The sequence below is a fragment of the Pristis pectinata genome, chromosome 3 (assembly GCF_009764475.1).
Source record: "Pristis pectinata isolate sPriPec2 chromosome 3, sPriPec2.1.pri, whole genome shotgun sequence".
Taxonomy (NCBI): domain Eukaryota; kingdom Metazoa; phylum Chordata; class Chondrichthyes; order Rhinopristiformes; family Pristidae; genus Pristis; species Pristis pectinata.
The window spans coordinates 15,924,214-15,950,597 of record NC_067407.1 but is presented as its reverse complement, the minus strand read 5'-3'; the positions used below and the strand labels follow the sequence as shown (position 1 = coordinate 15,950,597).

Below are 26,384 nucleotides of genomic sequence, written 5' to 3'. Positions count from 1 at the left end.
GAGAGAGGGAGGGGGGGGGGGGAGAGAGAGAGAGAGAGAAAGAGAAAATAATCACAGCCAAGCAACTAGATTGAGGCCCACATTAACAAGTAGCTCAGAATATTCTCTATTCATTCCCTTCCTGGCTTGGAAAATATACACAATTTGGAGGAAAATGCAGAGCAGGGAAAATTAATTTACATTTTATCAAAATTTGGGAATAGAAGCAAAATAATTTTTTCAATTCTTTGCATTTTTAAGACAAGCATGTACATAAACTACATAATATAAGCAATAGAATTTGTATAGGACCCTGAATACTCCCCTGTGGGTTTGGTAAGTAAAATTCTGCATTGAACTAAACAGACTAGAAAGATCCCAAGTTTAGTTCTTGGTTTGACCTGGGACAGCTCCTAAAGTTGAAAGAGCAAGGACGAGGGTTGTGGCTGGGGAGAAACAGGAAACACCCACAGTTGATGCTCCCAAGTCAGTTTTCAACAATTCCATTACCTAACACCTATGCAAATTCCAAGATTTTTGCCAGAAGTCTTTTTTTTAATTTACTGATGCACCAACTTCTGTCCAGCTTCAATTTCAAGACACAGGTTTGCCTATTCAATTATTATCTCTTTTAATACTATCTACGCAACTTACGGTACCAGCAATCTATTTGTCATCTATTCCAGCAGCTAAATTACTTAAAAATTCAGTGAACAGTTGCAGCCCCAATGCAAATTCTTGAGGGCAACACTGATCACATCCTAACAATTCAATTATCTGTTCATTGTCCATACTATTTCTCCTACCACTCCGCTAATTCCCCCTCTAAGACAATAAATTACCTTCAATAGCACAAATTGCCAACATTCTCTCCTGAAGGGCTTCATCAAATGCCTTCTCATAGTTCATATAAATAACATCCATAGACAATGTCTTGTTCACTACTTCAATCTTCTTAATTAAAACAAAGACATGAGACATGACATCCCCCTTCACAAACCAAAATAGCCCTTAATTAATTCAAAATTTTCAAAGAATTTATGTATTATAACATTAATGAGAGCCTCTAGTAATTTCTTGACATTAGACTTTAAATAACTGGTCCAGAATTCTTTGGTTTTACTATTTTACCTTTCTTAAATAGTGGTGTGACACAGGAATTTTTCCAAACTGTTTCATAATTTGAGACAATTCCAGAAAAAATTCCAGCAAGGATGAAAGGCAAAGATGGCAAGGTTAAGGAACCTTGGATGACAAAGGATATTGAAGGCTCGATGAGGGGTAAAGGCAACTAGTATCAAGGGAGACTTGAGGAATATAGACTGTGCAGGAGAGAACTTAGGAAAGAAATTTTAAGGGTAAAAAAGGACAACGAAATATCTTTAGCAAGTAAGATTAAAGACAATCCCAAGGTATTCTCTAAGTATATCAAGACCATGAGGGTATCCAGGAAAAGAGTGGGTCCCCAAAGGGAGTAATCTGTGTGTGGAGCCAGGCAATGTGGGCAGGATCCTAAATGAATACTTCTCATCTGCATTCACCAAGGAGAAGGCCATGGAAGATAATGAGTTCAGGGAGGAGCGTGTGGATAATCTAGCACAGGTTTGTAATAAAATGGAAGAAGTGTTAGAAGTCATGGGGTGCATAAGGGTTGATTAATCCCCAGTGCCAAATGGAATCTATTCCAGGTAGTTATGGGAAGCAAGGGAGGAGATAGCTGGGGCCCTGACAGAGATTTTTGCATCTTCATTAGCCACAGGAGAGGTGCCGGAAGACTGAAGGATAGCTAACATTGTTCCTTTATTTAGTGGAAGGGTAAGTACTTTAGAAAATCCTAAGGGATAGATTAAGACACATATGGAAAGGCAGGGGCTGATCAAGGACAGTCAGCATGGCATTGTGTGGAGAAAATTCTGTCTCATTAATTTGATTGAGTTTTTTTTGAGGTAGCTCAGAAGGTTGATAAAGGCAAAGCAGTCGATGTTGTCTATATGGACTTTAGCAAGACATTTGACGAGGTCCCATATGGTAGGCTTATCCAGAAGGTTAAGGCATATGCGATCTAAGGCAAGCTGGCTAATTGGATCCAAAGGGTACTGGTGGAAGGATGCTTTTCTGAGGCAGAATGTAGGAGTAAATGGATGCTTTTGTGATTAGAAGTCTACAACACTGTTGGGATCAGTGTTGGGACCCTTGTTCTTTGTGTTATAATGATCTGGATATAAATGTAGGAGGCATAATTAGTAAGTTTGTGGTGCACATGCAAGTTGGTACAGTTGTGGATAGGGAGGAAAATTATCTAAGGCCACAGCAGAATTTAGATCAGATGGAAAGTTGGGCCAAATCTTGACAGATGGAATTTAATCCCAACACAGATAGATAGGATGGTGAGGAAGGCATACTGTCTGCTTGCCTTCAGAGGTCAGGGCATAGCATGTAAAATGGGATGTTTTGCAACTTTACAAATAGGCAGAGGCAGGGTAGATAGAATCTTTATCCCGAAGTCAGGGACATCAAAAACAAAAGAGCATAGGCTTAGCTGAAAGGAAGAGTTTTAAAAGGGATCTGAGGGGATTTTTTTTAAAAAACACACACGGAATAGTTGATATCTAGAGCCCACTGTCAGAGGAAGTGGTGGAATCAGATATAATCATTAAGTTTAAGAGACATTTACACACGCCCTTAAATAAGCAAGGGTTGATCGGGCACAGTCAACATGGATTTGTTGAGAGATCCTATCTAAATAAATAGAATATTTTGATGTGTTAAATACATTTATTGATGAGGACAGTGCAGTTGACGAGGTTTACATGAACTTAAGTCTTTGACAAGGTCCCACATGTTTAGCTGGTCCCAAAGTTTAGAATCCTTCGGATCCAAGACAACTTGACAACTTGAATTTAAAATTGGCTTGGTAATAGGAGACAGAGGGTGATGGAGGGCGGTTTTTGTGATTAGAACACTGTACCACAGAAATTGGTGTTGTTTGTTGTAGAGATTAATGACTTTGATGTGAATGTAGGAGCAGCAATTAGTAAGTTTACAGATGACACACAAATTGGTGGGGTCGTTGATATCAAGAAGGATATTCTTAAGTTACAGAACAATATTGCGTCCTCATACAAAGCTGCATCCTCAGCCCTCTCCTCTACTCCCTATATGCTCATGGATTTAGGCCAGATGCTGCTCTAACTCCATCTATAAGTTTGCAGATGATACCACCATAGTACACCATATCTGAAATAACGATGAGTCAGGGTACAGAAAGGAGATAGAGAGCTTAGTGACATGGTGTCATGACAACAACCTTTCCCTCAATGTCAACAAAAGAGCTGGTTATTGACTTCAGGAAAGGGAGCGGTGTACATGCACCTGTCTACATTAATGGTGCTGAGGTCGAGAGGGTTGAGAGCTTCAAGTTCCTAGGAGTGAACATCACCAATAGCCTGTCCTGGTCCAATCACGTAGACACCACAGCCAAGAAAGCTCACCAGTGCCTCTACTTCCTCAGGAGGCTAAAGAAATTAGGTAATAATTCCCCTTTGACACTCACCAACTTCTATCGATGCACCATAGAAAGCATCCTATCTGGATGCATGTATGGTAACCGCTTTGCCCAGGCCAGCAAGAAACTGCAGATTTGTGGACACAGCCCAGCGCGTCACGGAAACCAGCCTCCCCTCCATGGACTCTGTCTTTTCCTCTCGCTGCCTTGGTGAAGCAGCCAGCATAATCAAAGACCGCACCCACCCGGGTCATTCTCTCTTCTCTTCTCTCCCATCAGGCAGAAGATACAGGAGTCTGAGGGCACATACCACCAGGCTCAAGGACAGCTTCTATCCCACTGTGATAAGACCATTGAATGGTTCCCTTATACGATGAGATGGACTCTTGACCTCACAATCTACCTTGTTGTGACCTTGCACCTTATTGTCTACCTGCACCGCACTTCCTCTGCAGCTGTGACGCTTTTATCTGTACTGTTATTGTTTTTACTTGTACTACCTCAATGTAACTGCACTGTGTAATGAATTGACCTGTACAATCAGTATGCAAGACATGGTTTTCACTGTACCTCGGTACAAGTGACAATAATAAACCAATACCAATATTGATCAGTTGGTAAATCGGGCAGAACCACAGCTGATGGAATTTAATCCTGATAAGTGTGAGGTGATGCAATTGGGGGTAGGGAGTGGGGCAGTTCAAATAAGGGGAAAATATAGATCATGAATAGTAGAATCCTAGGGAACACTGAGGAACAAAGGGGACCTTGGTATACAAGTCCAAAGATCCCTGAAGGTGGCAGCAAATGTAGATAGGGTAGTAAAGAACATATACAGGATGCTTCTCTTCATTACCCAGGCATAATTACAGGGAAATCTTGATACAACTTTATAGAACATTTATTAGGCCACAGGTGGAATATTATGTGCATTTCTGGTCACTATAGGAAGGATGTGATTGCACTGGAGAGGGTGCAGAGGAGATTCATTAGGATAGAGAAACAAAGGACTGTAGATGTTGAAATCTAGACAAAAAACACGATGATGCTGGAGGAACTCAGCAGGCCAGGCAGCATCCATAGAGAAAAGCAGGAGGTCAATGTTTCGGTTGACTGCCTGTTTTTCTCCACGGATGCTCCCTGGCCTGCTGTGACTCATTATGATGTTGCCTGGGATGGAACGTTTTGGTTGTGAGGAGAGACTTGATGAACTTCTTTTTAAATCCTTGGACACGGAGAGGTGACTTAATGGAGGTATACAAAATTATAAGAGGCATAAAGGTGGTAGATAGTAAGAAACTTTTCCTCCTTACAGAAGATCAGAGGGCATAGGTTTTAGGTGAGGAATAAGAGGTTTACAGGGGATCTGAGGGAGAACTTTTTTCACCCAGGTGTTACAATCTGGATCGCACCTCCTAAGGTGGTGGAAGCAGGTACGTTCCCAATATTTAAGAAGCATCTGGATAAGCACTTGAATCAACAAGCTGTAGTAGGCTACAGACCAAGTACTAGTAAATAGGATTAGTATAGATACTGGATGGTCAGCATAGATATGGTGGGCCAAAGGACCTGTTTCTGTACTATATGACTCCATGACCTTACGTTAGATTCTTGCTCATTTTCTTGATGTTCAAATTAAAATTGATTTTCCTTAAATTAGCCAAGAGCTCAGGGTACTAATTCCCCACGCATCCCTTTGGTACTAACCCAATGAAAGTCTTTTTAATCAATTAAGAATGATTTTACAAATCATTACTATACAGCATCAAACAAGATAGGCTTCCCACTAAAATTTACACAAAAAGAGGTGCTCTTCCCTGACTCTAATAGATATGGAAGAAATTAGGAAGTTATGATTTTTTTTTCAAAAAGCAAAGTACATTGCAAATCTTTGATTTAGTCATCAATTGTAATGACTATTTCAATAGAAATTATAACTTTAAATATACATTTGAGTTTAAACATAAAGTTTTATTTCCAGAAGCTTTAATTACAAGTGAATAAATAAAGTTGTAGTTCTGATGAAAGACCACAGACCCAAAATGATAACACTGTTTTTCTCTCTCCACTACCTGAGTATTTCTAGCATCTTTTATTTCAGATTTCCAGTATTTTGCATTTGAATTAAATAAAGATATTAGACATGTCAGTTAACTTTTTTTATATATTTAACTCATAAGCAATATTAACATTCTCATATTTAATCTAAAATTAAGCTTCCTTGGTATCTTGGTATTTTAAAAAGCTAAATTTAGCTTCTGAGAGAATACATTCTTGGCAAGGCCGCTAGGCTTGCATATATAGATCAAGTTTCAGAAGGGATTGTAAAACCCAACAATGAAAGACTGTCCTTTGATTGCTCACACATTGATGCTATGACTCTTTCTTCTTAGGTAATCCCTCGGGGCCGAGGTAGCCTTGCATTCGACTCTAGTTCTGAAGTGGCTGATGAAGGCAATGTGGGATATGTAGATTCTACCACTTATGGAACTGGAGGTACTTAACAAGGCAAGGTTAGCATGGGAGGTGGTGCACTGTTTGCATTGGGCTCTACATGTTCCAATGAAGGTAAATGAGGTTCTCATTGTCATGCTTGATGTTCCTTTTGCATCTTAATCAGTCACTAGGCAGGAATTCTCACCAGTCAGTGAGGACGTTTTATTTTTGCTCTCCCAAGGAGACTTTGAAAACATTCTTGAAAAATTTCCTCTGTTCTCCTGGTAATCTCTAGCAGTAACCAAACTTGCTGTGCCTGTTTTAGGAGTCTGATGTTGAGCAGGCAAAACAATGTGGCCTGCACATTGGAGCCAGCTGTGTATGACTGGAGTGTCAACATTTGGGCTAGGAAAGGATGCAGATGTTGAGTCACTTATGTTGCCAGAGGATTTGAGATAACATTGCTAGTACCTCTCCAGTTCCCCAAGGTGCCTGCTATAGGTAATCTCCATCTCTGAAGCATACTGGAGGGTGAGGACCACTGTTGTCCAGCAGACCATGAGCTTTGTACCTGGTTTGAAGTCTTGATCTTTGAACACACTTTTCTTCAGAAGGCCAAATGCTGGCACACCAGAAGCAGTGGTAAATTTAAATGATGCCTGCCTTTCCTGAAAATCTGCCCCCCAATATGTTGAAAATAGTCTGCTTTTACCAGAGTATCATCATGCACCTTTATTCTTAAGTAGTTTTGCAATAGGGGCAGATTAGCAGAGGTCCCTTGCTTTGCAGATGTTTAGTGCAAGGCCTGTTCTCTTGTATACTTCCTTAAACAATCACTGGAAGCTTAGTGCTGAAACCCAAGAGTCAGACGCACATTGCATCTCAGTGAAGAAGCCCTTGCTTCTGCAGTATTGCTGGCAAAGTTTCCCAATCATTCTGTAGATTAGCGACACACCAGCAGAAAATACTTTGCAGGTGAGATGCAATGATGCAGCATGGAAAACGGGGAAAGTAGTGACCCTGACTTGTGTGACCTGTCTGCACTGGAAAGAAGACGAATTTCTGAGAGCAGCAAAATATGGCAAAGGATTCTCAATTGTGTCTCTTGTTTGTAAAGTCGAAAAAGGCATGAGTAATGGTTGATGTTGCTCCCTGAATTTTTCTTGGAGTTATTATATAGTAAGGATTACATCCACTGTGCCTCCTAATAGATGGAATCCACACAACAATTTGCAATAAAGTTCCATACATTTATAGGACACACTCATTCAGTGCCCATTTTCATGTCTGCATAAAGAAGATCATCTTCTCCTTGTTTTCTCATTATAACAGAGGCCATTTGGCCTATCAGGTCCATGCCAGCTTCCTGGGGTGCAATCCAATTAGTCCTATTCATAGAGTTATACATAACGGAAACAGCCCCTTTGGTCCGACACATCCATGCTGATCAAGATGTCTTCCCGAGATAATCCCATTTGACTGCATTAGGCCCATATCCCTCTACACCTTTCCTAACTATGTACCTGGCCAAATGCTTTTCTTTTAAACAAAGTAATTGTACACACCTCTATCATTTCCTCTGGCAGCTCGTCCTTGCGGTGGCACAGTCGTGTAGCTATTATCTTTATGCTATTACAGCGCCAGTGACCCGGGTTCAATTCCACCACTGGCTGTAAGGAGTTTGTACGTTCTCCCCATGTCTGCGTGGGTTCCTTGGGGTGCTCCGGTTTCCTCCCACATTCCAAAGACGTACAGGTTAGGAGCTGTGGGCATGCTATGTTGGTGCCAGAAGAGTGGTGACACTTGTGGTCAGCCCCCCAGCACATTCTCAGTAACGCAAAAAGATGTATTTCACTGTGTGTTTTGATGTACATGTGACTAATATATATCTTAACATAAACCACCACCCTCTGTGTGAAAAACTTACCTCTCGGGTCCCCTTTAAATCTTTCCCCTATCACCTTAAACCTATGCCTTCTGGTTTTAGGCTCCCCTATCCGAGGAAAAAGAATGTGACAATTCATCTCATCTGTGCTCCTCGTGATTTTATAAACCTCTGTAAAGGTCACCCATCAGCTTCCTTCACTCCAGGGAAACAGTGTCAGCTTATCCAGTCTCTTCTTACAATGAGCCCTCCAGTCCTGGCAACATCCTTGTGAGTCTTTTCTGCACCGTCTCTAACTTCATCACCTCCATCCTATACCACGGCGACCAGAACTGCACACGATATTCCAGGTACGGTCTCACCAATATCTTGTACAGCTGTAACATGATTCACTCTACTTATTTCATATTTCCTTACAACACAGAAGGAATCCATTTAGTCCATCAAGTTCACGTTGGCTCCCAGAACAACCCCATTCCCCCATTTATTTCCCTGTAACCTATTCTCTCATACAGGCCCATTAAAACCCCTACGATTCTCCCACCCGGCAGTTACACGGGGGGGGGGGGGGGGGGGGGGGGGGAGGGGGGTGGAATTTACAGTTGCCAATTAATCTAAACAATCAGCCTGTCTTTGGGACATGGGAGAAAACTGGAGCGCCCAGAACAATCCTTCATGGTCATGGAGAGAAGATGCAGACTCTGCACAAGGTGGCATCAAAGACAGGTTTCAAACCAGGGTCCCTGCAGCTGTACAGAAGCAGCACTAGCTGCTATGCCAATGTGTCACTCCATTCAATATCTCTTACATTTAATCTGGTTTCCATAGTTCCTCATTTCCAACCACTAAACTCCTATTAACAGCTTGCTTCTAATACCCTTCCTATTATTGTTTTATTATAAACGCGTCTATTAATTAGCAAGGTCCTGTCCCTTAGTCCACCACCAACTGTGCTGTTCCGACAAAATAAAGACTCAACTTTCAAGGCCTTTCTTGTTTCATTTTCTCAATGTATGCTGGTAAATTTGCAATATACCCTCCATAAAACCTCAAACTTTCCTTTAGTGTGGAACTCAATGCTCTGCAATTTTTAATTCATGTCTAATTAAGGTTTAAGCACAGGTTTAACATTACTTCTTGCTTCTATATTCTATAGGTCTGGACAAACAAACTAGAAATCTAGTTTAAAAAAAAAGCTTAACCAATATATAAGGTGCTTTCATTAATACTTTGCATACTCATAATCCTGTTCTTTTGCCTCCAAAAAAACAATACTAATTTAAATTAGAGTGTGGTGATTTTCATTTTTTCCCACAAAAATTTATCACCTAATGCTTACAATGAATTCCATCTGCCATTTTCTATGCATCTCATGGGCTTTAAAAGAAATAGCTGTACCTCCAATTTCAGAACATCCCCAGTTTTTGTTTACACCAATTTCTCTAAACCTTTCAATAATCATTAATATCTAAACTACAAAAATGGCTGCAGAACTACACAGAGAGAACTGTGACCTGCTTGTTATATGGGGGAAATGATTTAAAAACAGGATAATTGTAAAATAAGTGAGCCACACATTCAAACTAATAAAAGACCAATTTAGCAGAGATATAATGAGATTATTCTTCACTGAAGGCATTCAGATTGTGCTGCTTTATTCGTTAATCCAATCAAGAATTCTGATGTCACCTAAGAACTGATTGGGTGATGCAATGGAGAGATTTTAGGGTCATTCTGAATGGATGAACCAAAATATCTTTTTCATTCTTAATTATCTTGTGATTTTACACAAGAGGCTGCTTGTATCATTACAAAAAGCATGTAATTTGGTGAAGGATCTGATGCTCAGAACACATCATGCATTTCTTGCTACTTTAATTATTATAATCAAAAGGACTAAACACACTTTTTTTTAAAGATAGAAGGGATAAAAGGAAAGATTCAACATTAGAATAGTATTTTTCACCTGTAAATTTCCAAGGATGAATGTTTGTTAAAATTGGTGCCGTTGCTATTATTTTTAAATATCCTCCACACATTTTATGAGTATCAATACGTAAAATATAAACTAGACTTTTATTTAAGTGAAAGAAGGAAGAGATCACAAATGGCAAATCCCATTATTTTTCAAAATTTGAGAATAAACGTGTTGACATGACAGTGGTTAACACCCACAACATGACTCAGAAAGTTGACAGTTGAAGTCCCCTTCCAGGGACCTTAGGCTGGCATGTATGAAAGAGTATGGGACTGCCAATGGTTCCTCTTTCAGATGAGGAATTAAACAGAAGGCCCATCTTCCATCTCAAGTGAATGAATTAGGGTTATGAGTCCATTGCAAGCAACAGGGATTCCTACTCACTACCTTGGCTAATATTTATTCTACAACTGACATCACTGAAACAGCATCCATCATTATGTACAACTCGACTGCCAGGTTTACAGTGAATACACTTCTGAAGTACTTCAGCTGGCTGTACATTTTCACGTTGTGAAGCTCTGACCATATCATACAGTCAGGTCCATGATCTCCTAATTTTCCAGCAATTCCAAGCAAAATAATTTTGATGTGGTAAGAATAGCTTATAGAGTACTTTCTTTTTGCAATTCCATGCAATGAAATTTCTGGGCACTGTTGTAATATTCTGACACAGCAGCTTGCTGCAAGCATAATATTTTCCCCTTGTCATAACATAATTTGCAAATGCTCTATTAGACAGTGGAAATCCTTTATTAGACATTTTGGCAAAGTTTGATTGTCACTTCACTTAATACATCTTTGAACATCTTACAACAGAATTGCAAATAGAAGCCGGGTTCTTGGCAAATTTCTTCCAAGATTTATATCCTGGATTTATAAAACCTTATATTAAGGTTAGACTGATATTATTCAATGTTACCAAAAACTAGAAACCAAATTTGAGTTTCCCTGCAGTACACTAACTTCAATGGACGAGCAGTTGTAGCTTCATCCTCACCACTTTGTACATGCTATACAGTAACCAGCATTAGAACTACAAATTTATTCATTAGTCCAAATAGTTTTTAAAAACTAGATTTCAGAAACTTATGCCTCTCAGGGATCTTGATGGATGGATATGGAAGAATCTAGAGTAAAGGGTAATTGTTTAAAAATAAGGAATCACATACTTATGACAGTGATGAAGCACAATTTTTTTCTCTCAGGGGTTGCGAGTCTTTGGAACTTTCTTCCACAAAGGGTGCTGGAGCCAGAGTGTTTGGATATTTTAAAGGCAGAAGTAGATAGATACTTGACATGCAAGGAGCTGAAAGGTTACAGTAGGCAGACGGGAATGTGGAGTTAAGGTTCATTTAGATTTTCATAAAAAATATCATAAAATTTCATAAAAATTTTTATTAAAAAAATTCTACTTTTTCATAAAAATTAGAGGTTGGGACCTCTACTTTCTGTGATATTTATTAATGACTTAGATGAGGGGGTGGAAGGGTGGGTTAGCAAGTTTGCAGATTACACAAAGATCGATGGTGTTGTGGATAGTGTGGAGGGCTGTCAAAGCTTACAGAAGGAAATTGATAGGATGCAGAGCTGGGCTGACAAGTGGCAGATGGAGTTCAATCTGGAGAAGTGTGAAGCGGTACACTTTGGAAGGACAAACTCCAAGGCGGAATACAAGGTAAATGGCAGGATTCTGGGCAGTGTAGAGGAGCAGAGGGATCTGGGGGTTCATATCAACAGATCACTGAAAGTTGCCACACAGGTGGATAGGGTAGTTAAGAAAGCTTATGGGGTGTTTGCTTTCATAAGTCGTGGGATCGAGTTTAATAGCTGCAAAGTAATGATGCAGCTTTACAAAACTCTGGTTAGACCACACTTGGAGTACTGTGTCCAGTTCTGGTCGCCTCATTATAGGAAGTATGTGGGGGCGTTGGAGAGGGTGCAGAGGAGATTTACCAGGATGCTGCCTGGATTAGAGAGTATGGATTGAGGAGAGACGAAAGGAGCTAGGGCTTTACTCATTGGAGAGGAGGAGGATGAGGGAGGCATGATAGAGGTATACAAAATATTAAAAGGAATAGATAGAGTGGACAGCCAGCGCCTCTGTCCCAGGGCGCCAATGCTCAGTACAAGAGGGCATGGCTTTAAGGTAATGGGTGGGAAGTTCAAGGGAGACGTCAGAGGGAGGTTTTTCACCCAGAGAGTGGTTGGTGCATGGAATGCGCTGCCTGGGGTGGTGGTGGAGGCTGATACGTTGGTCAAGTTCAAGAGATTGTTAGATAAGCATATGGAGGAATTTAAGATAGAGGGATATGTGGGAGGAAGGGGGTAGATAGTCTTAGGAGTGGTTTGAAAGTTGGCACAACATGGTGGGCTGAAGGGCCTGTATTGTGCTGTATCGTTCTATGGTTAGGATCAGATCAGCTTGATCTTACTAAATGGTGAGCAGGCCCCGAGGAGAAAGAAGAAATTCAAAACTGAATCTAACTTAGTTCACAACAATTAAGTACTTCAATTAACATATGATATATCTGAACACTGGTCATTAAAATATAAGTGGCCTACAACTAATCTCCAGAAGCTGCTAGTTGATCCACATTTTAATTTAAAAGTTAAACCAATTCCTATGATCTAAAAGAGAAATAATCAAAATAAATCTAAATGAAGCTCAAACTGAGGGGGAATTTTCCTTCTTATCATTAGATCTTTGCTTAGCCACCAGTTTGCATCACCTCTTGGCTAATAGGAGAGGAAACCAGCAACAAATTGAACTTACTCCCTGAATAACTGAAATGAATGCCACGGGTTAATTGTTTGCCCAATTAATGAAGAAGCAAGTCTGTCATATCTACCTACTTTCACTTTAATATGCCCAATTTATGAAACTGCTACATTATTCAAGTGAGTAAATACAAAATATTTACCTCTTGTGAAAACATTCCAGGCACCATTATCTTCAAAATTCGCCAGATCCTTCCAAAGAAAACTTTATCTACAACTGCTTTCTCTTTTTTCCCTTCTTTCTGGAGAGAATAAAAAGAGGGGGCACATTTTTTCCAAGCAACTATGTTGAGCAATCAAGGCTGTTTAAATAACTAAAATTGCAATATATTTTCACAATTGACTCACCTCACAATGAAGAGAACCTTTTCCATCAAGCTTACTGTAATGAAAAGATTAACAATTTAAAGTGTTAACCAGAAGCTTTCATATTTAGGAATAAATAATATTAGCATTAATTCCATATTTTCAGTGGGTAAACTAACAAAGTCATCTTCTAGAAAAGTAAACATAATATGATGTCATCTTTTTGCTTTATTGTTTCTTTCCTTTCATCCATCTTGTTGGGAACTACATTTCTGAATTACCTGTTGAATGCCATGTCAGAGTGTAGCAATTCAGCCTGTTTGTCCAGCTTCTCTGCTCCCAACTCCAATATGCATCTCATTACCTACTTTTCCCTGTTCCTTTGTCACATCCCTCAGCCCTTTTATAACATCAGACTCTAAAGGACCCAAAGTACCCACTCAAGCCCACCATCTCTATCTACCCGCCGCTGTCTGTAAGGTGTTTGTACGTTCTCCCCGTGTCTGCGTGAGTTTCCTCCAGGTGCTCTAGTTTCCTCCCACATTCTAAAGACGTACAGGTTAAGAGTCGTTGGCATGCTATGTTGGTGCCGAAAGAGTGGTGACACTTGCGGGCTGCCCCCAGCACATTCTCAGTAATGCAAAAAGACACATTTCACCGTGTGTTTCAGTGTACATGTGACTAATAAATCAATCTTATCTTGCATCTATCCCTCCTAGCTGAATGGCTGATTAACTGTTCAGTTTTACTCACTGTTGTACCTCAAACTTTTCTATTCACCATCCTGAAGTGAGTCCCACACAGGAACCCCTTGTGGTTGGTGCTAGGCAGCAAGCAGGCAACGAGAGGAGCCCAACAGTTAATTCACTTAAAATAGAAATATAACTTTTAAACTGGAAATGATAAGAACTTCAAAATTTCTAGATGAATGGGACAGGTTGAGAAGAGGCAGTCATGCTACCTAGCATTGGAATTGTTGAAGGAAAAGTATAGAAGGTTAAAATATTAGTTTTGATCATTTTTATGAAAACAGCGCAGAAGTTGATTGCAAAATATAGAAAATGTGCCAAATTATCACTATCTCCAAGCAGCTTAAACATTCTGAACTTTATCACAGAAGCTCAACGTCAAGTCTTCCATTAAAGTAAACATGCCAGTCCTCATACTAGAAATGTTTTGATATTTGACATTCATGAAGGTATTTACTCTACATTGCAATGTCTTGCAAATCAGAAGCAACAAAGGTACAATCTTTTAATGTATTCTACACATTTGGTTCCTCAGTTCTTAAACACTTCATCCAAATTAAGAAACACACTGAACCTTTGTCTAATCAGAACTAGCTGCACCACTAGCCAAACTGTTCCAATCCAGTTATAACAATGACATCTACCCAACAATGTGGGAAATTGCCCTCATTTGACCAACTTACAAAAAAAAAGACAAATCCAATCAATCTTTCAATCATCAGCGAAATGATGGAAGCATTCCTTGACAGTGCTATCAAGTGGAACTTACCAATATTCACCGATGCCCTGTTTGGGTTTCATCAAGACAACAGAACTCCAAGCATTATCACAGCTTTGTTTAAACATGGGGAGGGGGGAGCTGAATTCCAGAATGACTGCCCTCGACATCCAGGCAGCATTTCACCAAGTGCAGCATCAATGCATTGCAGTAAAACTGAAGTCAATGGAATTCTCCCTGTGTCTGCGTGGGTTTCCTCCGCATTCCAAAGACGTACAGGTTAGGAGTTGTGGGCATGCCATGTTGGCGCCGGAAGCGTGGCAAAACTTGCCAGCTGCCCCCCAGAACACTCTACACAAAAGATGTACTTCACTGTGTGTTTCTATGTACATGTGACTAATAAAGATATCTTATCTTAATTGGAAAACACTCCAGTGATTGGAATCAAACCTCACACAAAGAATGATGATCATAGTTGGAAATCAATCACCTTACCCCCAAGAAATCACTGCAAGACATCCTCAGCTACTTCATCAATGACCTTCCTTCCATAAGGTCAGAATTAGGAATGCTTGATGATAACTTATTAATTCCATTTGCAACTCCCTAGCAAATGAAGTAGCTGACACTTGCATGCAGCAAAATTTAGATGACATTTACTCATGAACTGGCAAGTGGCAAACATTTGAGCCATGAATGTGCAAAGCAATGACCACCTTCAACCAAAGAGACTCTAACCAACTACTCTTGACATTCAATAACATTACAGTTACTGCAACCACTACCAACAATATAGTGAGGGACCTGAAACTCAACTGGACCTAAATTCTTGGTTCTAAATGCTGAAACTTCCTACCCAACACTGTGAGCAGAACTACACCAAAGGGCTATATCAGTTCAAGAAGATGCCTTATCACCACCCTCTCAGATGACAATTATGGAAATAAACATTAGCCTTGCCAGCAATGCCCACATCCCACAAAATACATTTAAAAAATAATTCAGATGCTCTGAGGATGCTGCAGATTGACATATTATTAAAATGTCTGCACAGAAGGACAGAATCACTGCGATAAGATCAAGAGATAACCAAATGCAGGGCACCAGAAAACAGTATTATCAAGTGTTCTCTGACGTGTTAAAATTTGCAGTCCTAAAGTTTGCAATCCCCCCCCCCCATAAATGTTAAATTATATTTTAAAAACTAACAAATCTGAAACAATTAAGCACCATAAAAGTGGACCATCTCAAATGGATGACCGCCATCCTTCAAAGGGAAGGGGGTATGAAAACAATGCTTCGAGGTTGATTATTGATTGCTGCGTAACGCGTTAACAAAAACCAAATCAGCAGATTCTTCAAGCCCTTGTTTAGTCAGGGGGGAGACGAGGACTGTGGAGCGGGCGCCGCTGCCTATTCATTCTCTGCAGCCGGTGCAAACACATCCTTCTCACCCACAGGCGACTAGGCCGGCTTAAACCCGCGGCCTCCATCAGCACCACTCGGCATCCCAGCGCCGGCCCATGACTCGGCACCCGATCCACGGCCCCGTACCTGTGCAGCGTGCCGCTCCTCCGTCGCCTGGCGAGTGCGAGCAGCACCAGCACGGCGGTAGCCCCCAGAGCCGAGTTCTTCACCGTCAGGAGTTTGCTGAGAGCCGCCATGGCGTTAAGCGGGGAGCGTCGCGAGCGTTGGCGGGACAGACGTCACTCCAGCTGTCAATCAATCGCCGCCGCTCAGGGGACGCTTTCACTTGCATCTAAATCAATGGGGCAAGCAACCACAAATAAGCGTGACCTTCTTCCCAGAGTATTCCCTTTTCATTTAATCATTGCATTGCTCCGGTTCCCAGGCAGCAGATTCAAGTTGTGCGTGCATTAAAGTCGCGGACTACTAATCTTTAGTGACATTCTATATATTATATATTTTGTTTGTTTTTTTTGTCCTGGTCGCCTCTAAATGTGATAGTGTGGCCCTGGAGAGGAGCTGGGGGTGGTGGGGAGTGGGGGTTGGTGGTGTGTGTGTGTTGGGTTGGTGGGTGTGTGTGGTGTAGTGTGTGTGGGGGGGGTGGTGGTGGTGTGTGTGGAGGGGAGGTGGGGGTGTGTGTGTGGAGGGGAGGTGGGGGGTGTGTTGAGGGGGGTTGTTTGTGTTGGGGGTGTGTGTGTTGGGTTGTGTTTGTGTGTGGAGGGGGGTTGTTTTGTGTGTATGTGTTGGGGGGGTGGGTGTTTGGGGGGGGCGAGTTTGTCAGCATGCCTGAGGTTTTCAAGCATCAGTGAACAGCAGGGATTGTGATAGTGTGGCCCTGGAGAGGGGGGGGTGGTGGCGGTGTCAGCACGCTTGAGATCTTCAAGCATCAGCGAACAGCAGGGATTTGGAGTGTAATGATATTTTGATTTATGTTTACTTTTTAAAGTCATTTGATGTAAAGTTCGGTTCATGGGAAAACAAAAAAGGTAAGAATTGGGAGCAGGAGTAGGCCATCTGGCGTTTTGAGACTGCTCTGCTGTTCGTGTTTAATCATGTTTAATCTTTTACCTCTGCTCAAGTTTCCTGTACTATCCCCATATCGCTTGATTTTCTTAAGAGAAATTATTGTTTTGAATTAACTCAGTAGCTGAGCCTTCAGAGTAATCAGTTCCAAAGAATCATCACTCATTGAGTGAAGAAATTTCTCCCCATCTCAGTTCCAAATGGTCTACCCCTCATTTAGTTCCATGTTCTTTCCAAACCATTTGATTCTCTTGTGTCCCTGGCAGGTTTTTGTTTGTCTTCCTCCCTGAAGACACACACACAGTATTTTTTTTGGTCATTTCCTGATTCCCCATTATAAATTTTCCTGCCTCCATCTGCAAGGGACCTACATTTGACCTCACTAATCTTTTCCTTTTTACAGAGCTATGGACATTCTTCCAGTTCATTTTTATGTTTCTCACCAGTCTACTCTCATACTCCAACCAGCCTTTCTTTGTCAATTTCTTGGTCCTCCTTTGCTGTAAAATGTTCCCGATCCTTATGCCAGCCGCTATTCTTGGCAACTTTGTAAGCCTCTTCCTTTGATTTAATGCAATCTTTAGTTTCTTCTGTCAGCCACTGAGCACTTTTCTTGTTGGGGTTTTGAACCTTAAAAAAAATAGATTTTTCTTGCAAATTATGTAATACTTCTTTAAATGCTAGCCATTGCTATATTACCTTTTTATGTATATATATTTAAATATCCCTGGTCATACCTTTTGTAGTTTCCCAACAACCACAGCCAACTTGCCATTCTACCTTCATAGTTTTCTTTAGATTTAATGCCCTTATATCAGAATGAACCACATCACTTTCAAGCTCAATGTAAAATTCTATCATATTATGGTCACTCTTCTCCAAAGACCCCGTCCAGTCTACCTGCATTAATGTACTAACCCTTTTGCACTCATCTCTTATTTCCTGGTTTATGTGATGCTCAATATTAAACAATATTACAACTATTTGGTGGCCTATAAATAACCCCCACTGTTTAAAATACCTTTTGCTGTTCCTTAGCTCCACATAAACTGATCCTAATTCTACATTCTGATCTACCAAACCAAAATTGTTTTTCATTATCATCATAATCACATCTCTTATCAAAAGCACTGCCCCATTTTCTTTACCTTTATGCCCATCCTTCCTTAAAGTTAAATGTCTTTGAACATTTAGTTCCCACCTTTGGTCACCTTGCAGCCCCATTTCCATAATGTCAATTAGATTATATCCACTTACTTCTGTTCAAACTTGTTGTGATTGCTGTGTGCATTTAAATGCATTCCTTTAATCTCTCCCTTTTAAATTCCCTCTGTACTTTAATTTCATTTGCTGCTTGCCTTTGATTCCTCTATTTATTTCACTCACTACTTTTCTAGCTTCAATTTCCTGCTTTGTTTTTCTTCTTCGTGAATCCCCTCAAAGGTCCCATCCATCTTGAGGTCTGACCAATATTTTATATAGTTGGAGCATAATTTCCCTGCTCTTGTATTCATTGCCCTGGCTAATGAATACTAGCATGCCATATGCCTTCTTTACCATGGTGTCTACCTGTGCGGCCACATTCAAGGATCTTCGGAATCAGAATCAGGTTTATTATCAAAGAACATATGTCGTGAAATTTTTTCTTTTGCAGCAGCAGTACAGTGTAAAATATAAAAATTACTATAAATTACAAAAATAAATAGTGCAACAAGAGGAATAATGAGGCATTGTTCATGGGTCATGGACCGTCCAGAAACCTGATGGCGGTGGGGAAGAAGCTGTTCCTAAAGTGTTAAGTGTGGGTCTTCAAGCTCCTGTACCTCCTCCCCAATGTTAGTAACGTGAGGAGACGTACAGGAGTGATATAGATTGGCTGGATGAGTAGTGTCACAGCAACAACCTCGCACTCAACATCAGCAAGACCAATGTATTGATTGTGGACTTCAGAAAGGGGAAGAAGCTGTTCCTAAAGTGTTAAGTGTGGGTCTTCAAGCTCCTGTACCTCCTCCCCAATGTTAGTAATGTGAGGAAACGTACAGGAGTGATATGGATTGGCTGCATGAGTAGTGTCACAGCAACAACCTCGCACTCAACATCAGCAAGACCAATGTATTGATTGTGGACTTCAGAAGGGGGAAGCTGGGGAAAAAACACACCAGTCTTCATTGAGGGGTCAGCGGTGGAAAGGGTGAGCAGCTTCAAGTATCTGAATGGTCCATGAACACTACCTCATTATTCCTCTTTTACACTATTTATTTATTTTTGTAACTTATAGTAATTTTTATGTCTTTATATCTTGCACTGTACTGCTGCTGCAAAACTACAAATTTCACGACATATGTCAGTGATAATAAACCTGATTCTGACTCTGATTCAAATTACCTTCCATCCAAGACACCTGGATTCTTTCCTCACCATCCGGGACATGCCCTCTTCTTGTTACTACCATTGGAAAGGAGGTACAAGAGCCTGAAAATCCACACTCAGTGACAGGAACAGCTTCTTCCCCTCCGTCATCAGATTTCTGATTGGACAATGAATGCATGAACACTACCTCATTATTTTTTTGCACTATTTATCTACTTTTGTAATTTTTATGTCTTTGCACTGTACAGCTGCAGCAAAACAACAAATTTCACATCATATAAGTCAGTGATAATAAACCTGATTCTGATTCCATTCCTTACCTTTATAGCTTATAAAGCAGAAATTAGGCAATAGAAAATATTCACCAGCTACTCACTTATCAACTGGTGCCTTCTCCTTTGTCACTTTTAAACACTGACATAACACTCTCAAACCACTGCCAGTTTCAGTCCATTTTTTGCTGCAAGTCTGCCGTCTCTGCTCTCACCTACCTCTTGCACGTTGTACCCATTCACCAGTCTCTCTCTCATTGTAGCTGCTCAGGTCCGCTGTGGTAGCACCTTCTCAGAAAGGGAACAATTGTTTTAAAAAGCCTGATGATGAATATGGCACTAAGTTTGTGTTCAGACACTTGAAACACATAGACCTGTAATTGTCAAAGTAATGGTGAGGCAAATAGTCCTCTCAGATACATGTGAAGTCCAGAAGTTTTTCCCCAGATGTGATCTTTGTGCAGAAAGTTAGGGCTGGTCTTAAGTGATACATGGACACTTCGTACTCATCCGGTTTTCTCGCATTGCAGAGAATACATGCTCCTTTCAGCTGAATTGCCCTGCCATTCCTTACCTTTACAGTTTAAAGGACAAATCAGACAACAGAAAATATTCAACTTTCTGCTTTGTTTCTCTTCTTCGTGAACCCCCTCAAAGGTTCCATCCCTCTTGAAGTCTGACCAATGTTTTATATTGTTGGAGCTTAGTCTCCCATGCTACTCATCATGAAGCTATTTAAAATCTTAAAGATAAGTTGTTAAAGATCCTTTTAGAGATGCAGCCAGTGTTTGAAATTTATTCCATTCGGCTTTAATTGCTGTTGAACCTATAAAAAATTTAACACTTTTCTTTTTTTCTTTCTCCTTCCCTCTCTTTGTTCTAAGCCAATCTTCTTGCTCTTTAGTTCTCTCTCCACAATTGATGTGACATTAAATATACCCAATCTAATTACATGCTATCTATGTTCTCTAATATGATTGATTAAGGAGGTCCCTAGTGTCTCGTTCTGTTCCCTCATATCCCAGTTTTAGCCCTCTTCCAGATGCTTCAACAAATATCTTGGCTAGTACTCCAGTGCAAAACCAAGGAATGTTGCACTGTCATAGGTGCTATTGATGAGCCATTAAATCATGGACATTTCTCCTCTCTTATTGTTGTGAAAGATTCCATGACACCATTTCAATGAAGAACAGTGCAAGCCACTGATCTGAAATGTTATCACTTGTTTCTTTCTCCACAGATGTTGTCTGACCTATTAAATATTTCTGCATTTTTGTGGCAATTTCAGATCTACAGCATCTGCAGCACTTTAGTTCCGTATAATCAAAGTAATTCTTCACATTGGAATATTTACTAAAAATAGGTTCATGTGTACCAAGGTAAGAAATTCAATTATATCAATCTAAACATTAAGTCAACATTTTATGTTATGATACTAATAATATTTGCAAATTAATTTAAAGGTAGACTTGTCAATTATCAGGTATTTGCCACTCAAAAACTCAGAGACCTGATTAACTGTAAAGTGTCTGTTAAAACCAGCATCTTTGCAAGATTTACATTGCTAACATCAACTTGCAGTGCTGCAATTTATAAAATGACATGACAATAGAGTGAATATTTGTATTGTTTGTGAAATTCATTTTTTGAAGATCATCTTTTGAAAAGTGACTCATAGGAATGTTGGGTGAGTTGTGTGAAATTCCTGTTTATTCCACAGAGCGTAGACTGAAACAATGAAAAGAGAGAAAAAAAAACAGTTCCAGTTCATCGACTAAGACCCCATCTTGGAATCATGCCAGACTCAGGAACTGCAGCTGTGCATTCCCATTCCCCCTGTAGCCTGACCCTATATTTCCGTAACTGGTACATGCCACAAAGACACAATCAACTACCATTTGTCACATACTTAACTTTGTACAATCTAAAGGCTAGTAAATTATGGTTAAACTACACTAAATAAGCAAAAATGAAAGCATCTAATCCATGATTAGATTTTGTAAAGAATCATCTGCCAAATTCTGTTTACTTGTGAATGTAATATGGTAAGATAACTCTAATTCTTCAATACACTGCCCTACATCTGCTTAATATGCCTGCATATTTATTGAGATCTTTGGGCTTGTTTAGCACCAAGACTGCCTTCCATCTGTAGTTTCTGCAAGGTTTTATAAACTATTGATAATGTTACAGTAATTGATTTTCCATGATGTTACATACATTGAGTCGAGTCCAAATCTCGCTTGGAGTGCAGGGGATAATTGGACCAGAGCACATGCATGCAATCAATCCCAATAAAAATATCTTCTCTCATTTCTATATCACTCTCAAACATTTTTAATAAAATTGACAAAAACTCCGAATGAGAAACAAGGAAAGATGCTTTACATACAGCAAATTGTTATGATCTGGAATGCATGAGCTGAAAGGGTTGCCAAAGCAGATTCAATAATACTTTACAGAAAAGAATTTAAAAGGAAATATTTGTGGAGCAGTGAAAGAGCAGTGCATTGAAGTGGAACCAAATGGAGAACAGAAAGGCATCCTTAAGTGATGTAAGATTCTATGATTTGATATTCAGATTTATACTGGAAATTACCTGTTTAAGTATTAGATGAAACTGCATCCTCCCACCATTGGCGGTGCATCACTGTCTCCAAAGATGGACAGAGAACTGGAGAGGTGTCTGGGAAGGGTTGATGGTGGAGGTGACGGTGGTGGTGTAGTCACAGGAGTTCAAAGCAGAAAATTATTTTAAAATGTTTTGGAATTAATCAAAAGCTGCGTCATTTGGTAGATATCGCTATGGACACTATTTGTTGCTAGTCATTTCTTTACTTTCCAGTTTATGGATTGGGGGTGGGGGGGGTGGGGGGGGGTGGGGGGGGGGTGGGGTGGGGGGGTGGGGGGGGGGTGGGGTGGGGTGTGTGTGTGTGTGTGTGTGTGTGTGTGTGTGTGTGTGTGTGTGTGTGTGTGTGTGTGTGTGGATAGATAGATATATGTATATATATGGTTAGTTGACTACTAATATGGTGATTCTTCCTCAATTGGTACTTAATTATTTGACTTTATTTAAGGAAGATGGAAGACTGTTCAAGATCCAACAACTCCTGGGGAAAGTAAGACTGGATATTAGGTAAAAGAAGTACATTCAGGTGGCCTGAATCAAATAATTATCTGCAGGACAAATGAATTGGTGCTGAACAATAAGAAGGTACTGTACTCCACATTAGTTGGTACTTTCAGAGGAGGATAGTAGGAGAATAAAGAGAGAGAATATTTTTTAAATATCCACAAGTGTTACTGTTAGTTTAATTGGATTATTAATTAAAATAGCATCAAAATGAATGTTCACAGAGACCTAGTCATGAAGCCTGACTGAAAGATAGAAACATCATGCCCATCCACTTTTCGACAAAGCAAATTGGTGAGAGTTTAAGCTATACAAAAATAAACAATCGAGTGAATAGCACAAGAAAGATCTGCTCTAAATAATAAATACATCTGTTGTTTAACTTTTAAAAAAAGTCTGATGATTCATTAAATCCATTGAATGCAAAGATTCCAAAATGAAACATAGTATCTGAAACATTAAATTACATGCATAAATATCAAATGCCTAATTCAGAACAATTTTACTTTTAAATCCCAGTACGTGCCACCTAAATTTTCTACATGCCACTAGTCAGTACTCCCATCACTTTATATAAAACATCTTTAGAAACACAAATTTATCACAGCTAGAACATCCATAACCTCCATACACACAGATTCAAATATACAACAAAAACTCCCAATAAATAGCTCACATTTTTATGAGGCGATTTGATAAGAATGTGAAACAATTTTGTAGTTATGAGTAATACTTTTGAAAACACAAGGACAAAATAATGTTTCAGAATATTAACTTTATTAATTTAAAAGCAAGGAATATAGCATATAAGGCAGATGAGCCGAAGGCACAGATATACGTATGGAAGTATTTTATGTAAGCTTTACTGAAACATGACTTACAGAGGGACAAGAATGACAGCTTAACATTTCTGGTTGTCAGACAAGATAGAGATGGAGATAAAATTGAAAGTGGCAATATTGGTTTAAGAAAGTATCAGGGTTGTCGGAAGGGATATGTTAGAAGGATCATCAAAAGAAACTATAGGGGTTGGGCTAAAGAACAAAATTACTGAAAAGTAAAATCAAAGAAAATCCAAAGGTGTTTTATAAGTGTGTAAAGAGCAAGAGGATAACAAAGATAAGTGTAGGTCCTATTAGGGGCCAAAAGGGTAACCTATGTAAAGAGGCAGAGGATATGGGAAAGGTTTTTAATGAATACTTTGTGGTTATCTTCACAAAAGAGGGGGACAATACCAATGTTGCAATTAAGGAAGAAGAATGCAGGATTAATGAATGGGATAAACAAAGTATAAGAGTAAGTACTGAGGAGTGAATAAATCTCCTTGTCCAAATGAAATATATCCCAAGCTGCTGGAAGAAGCAAGTGGCTCCGACCATCACTTCAGTCCTCCTTGGCTACAGGACTGGTGTCAGATGATTGGGTAGCTGCTAATGTTTTATATTTGTTTAAAAAGAGAGGCAGGGACAAATTTAGTAATTGCAGGTCAGTGATTAACTTCAGCAGTGGGCAAGCTATTGGAATAAATTCTGAGGGGTAGTATGAACCATCATTTATAAACGCACAGATTAATCAAGGACAGTTACCTTGGATTTGTTAAGGGAAGATTGTGTCCAATTAGTTTGACAAGGTCCCACTTGACAGGCTAGACAAAAAAGTAAAGGTTAATGAGATGCAAAAGGGAGTGTAAGTTGGATCCAAATTTGGCTGAGTGGCAGGAAGGCAGTAACTAGTGGGGTTCCATAGGACTCGGCACCTTGCTTCTTGAATTATATATTAATGACAGCAGTTCTAAGGGGCTTAGTAAAGAGGTTTGTAGATGGAGCAAAAATTGGCCATGTCATTGACAGTGATAAGGAAAGCTTTAGACTATAGGAAGATACACTATACTGTAAAGCAACTAGACAGAAACATGGCAATGGAATTTACCATGAGAAGCTTAAGGTAATGCTTTTGGGAAAGTGCAACAAAACAATCCTTAAAGGGAGCAGGACAGGTCAATAGTATGATTAAGAAGGTAATACAGATGTTTTCCTTGATTTGTTGATGTTTAGAGTATAGGAGCAGGGAGGTTATACAGGAATTATAAAGAACACTATTTAGACCACAGTTAGAGTGCTACATACAATTCCTGGTCACGGTATTATAGGAAAGACATGATAACACTAAAGTGCAGTGGAGATTTATGGGGGCGCTACCAATGCCACGAAAAGGAGGGGGCTTGTATTTTAAGTAACTGATGGAAGGAAGATGAGGAATTTTAACCAGAGAGTGTAGGGGTTTGTAAGTTATTATGGAGAACCTCACTGTAGTTGGAGAATTAAGGAAGGAGAATGGTGGAATTCTAGAACAGATTACCATTGTATGGAGAAGGTATTTGATATCTTAGTGGGCCTAAAGGTGAATAAATCCCCTGGGCATGATGAGACATAGGCCTAGTTGCTATGGGAAGCAAGGGAGGAAATTGCTGGAGCTGTGGTAGAAAATTTCACACCTTCTTTGGCCACAGGAGAAGTGCCCGATGACTGGAGGACAGCAAATGTGTTGCCTTTATTCAAGAAGAGAAACAGGGAGAAGCCAGGTAACAACAGGCCTGTGAGTTTAATATCATTGGTAGGGAAATGGATAGGAAAAATTCTGAGGGGCAGAGTTAAGCTGCACTTTGGAGCCTAGCATTAATCAAGGACAGTCAGCATGGCTCTGTTAAGGAGAGATCTTATCTGAGTAGCTTGACTGAATTTTTTGAAGAGGTAACGAAGTGTGTCATTGAAGGTAGTGCGGTTGATGTAGTCTGCATGCACTTCTACAAAGCCTTCGACAAAGTCTCACATAGAAGACTAGTTCACAAGGGATCTAGAGCAATTTCACAAATTGGATCCAAAATTGACAGTGATAAGAGAAAGAGGGCAATGGTCGAGTTTTTGTGAGTGGAAGCCTATGACAAGTGGTGTATGACAGGAATCAGTGCTGGGATCCTTGCTGTTTGCTACATACCTTACTTATCTGGAAGTGAATAAAGGAGGTATGATTAGTCAGTTTGCAGGTGACACAAAAATTGGTGGTGCTATTGATAGTGAGAAGAGGGTAGTCTTCAGCTACAGAATGATATTGATGAGTTAGCAAGATGTGCATAGCAGTGGCAGATGGAATTTAATCCTAAAAACGTGAGGGAGGACCAATCAGGCTCAGATAGACACACTAAATAGTAGAACCCTAGGAAGAACTGACGATCAAAGGGACATTTGTGTACATGTTCAAGGTTCCCTGAAGATGGCAGTGCAGATACATGATAGTTAAAAAGGTGTGCAGAATAGTTGCCTTAATTAGCTGGGGCATAGAATATAAGATCAGGGAGGTTATGGTACAATTATATAAAACATTAATTAGGGCACAGCTGGAGTATTGTGTGCAGTTCTGATTGCCACATGATAGGAAGGATGTGATTGCATTGGAGAGGGTGCTGAGGAGATTTACTAGAATATTACCTGGGATGGAGCATTGCAATTATGAAGAAAGACGGGAGAAGATGGGTTTGTTTTCCTTGGAGTGGAGAAGGCTGAGAGGAGATCTGATTGAGGTATTGCATGATTATGAGGTGCATGGATAGGATTGATAGTGAGGAACTTTTCCCTTTGGCAAAAGTGACCATAACCAGGGGGCATAGGTTTAAGATAAAGGATAAAAGATTTAGAAGGGATTTGAGGAGAGTGGTTGAAATCTGAATGCACCCTCACACATTAAAGCAGTATTTGAACCATGGGCTGAGTGCTGGAAAATGGGAT

At 40.0% G+C, this 26,384-nt stretch overlaps 1 protein-coding gene across 1 annotated transcript in view; it reads right to left on the bottom strand.

The window, feature by feature from the left end:
- Positions 1 to 16,027, bottom strand: part of abcd3a (ATP-binding cassette, sub-family D (ALD), member 3a) — a 57,446-nt gene extending 41,419 nt beyond the window's left edge. The window contains exons 1-3 of the mRNA XM_052011535.1: positions 15,892 to 16,027; positions 12,913 to 12,946; positions 12,708 to 12,806 (exon numbers count right to left, since the gene is read on the bottom strand). Coding sequence (XP_051867495.1) covers positions 12,708 to 12,806; positions 12,913 to 12,946; positions 15,892 to 16,001 — 243 coding nt within the window. The 5' untranslated portion in view covers positions 16,002 to 16,027. The remainder of the gene's footprint in view (positions 1 to 12,707; positions 12,807 to 12,912; positions 12,947 to 15,891) is intronic.
- Positions 16,028 to 26,384: the final 10,357 nt, after the last annotated feature.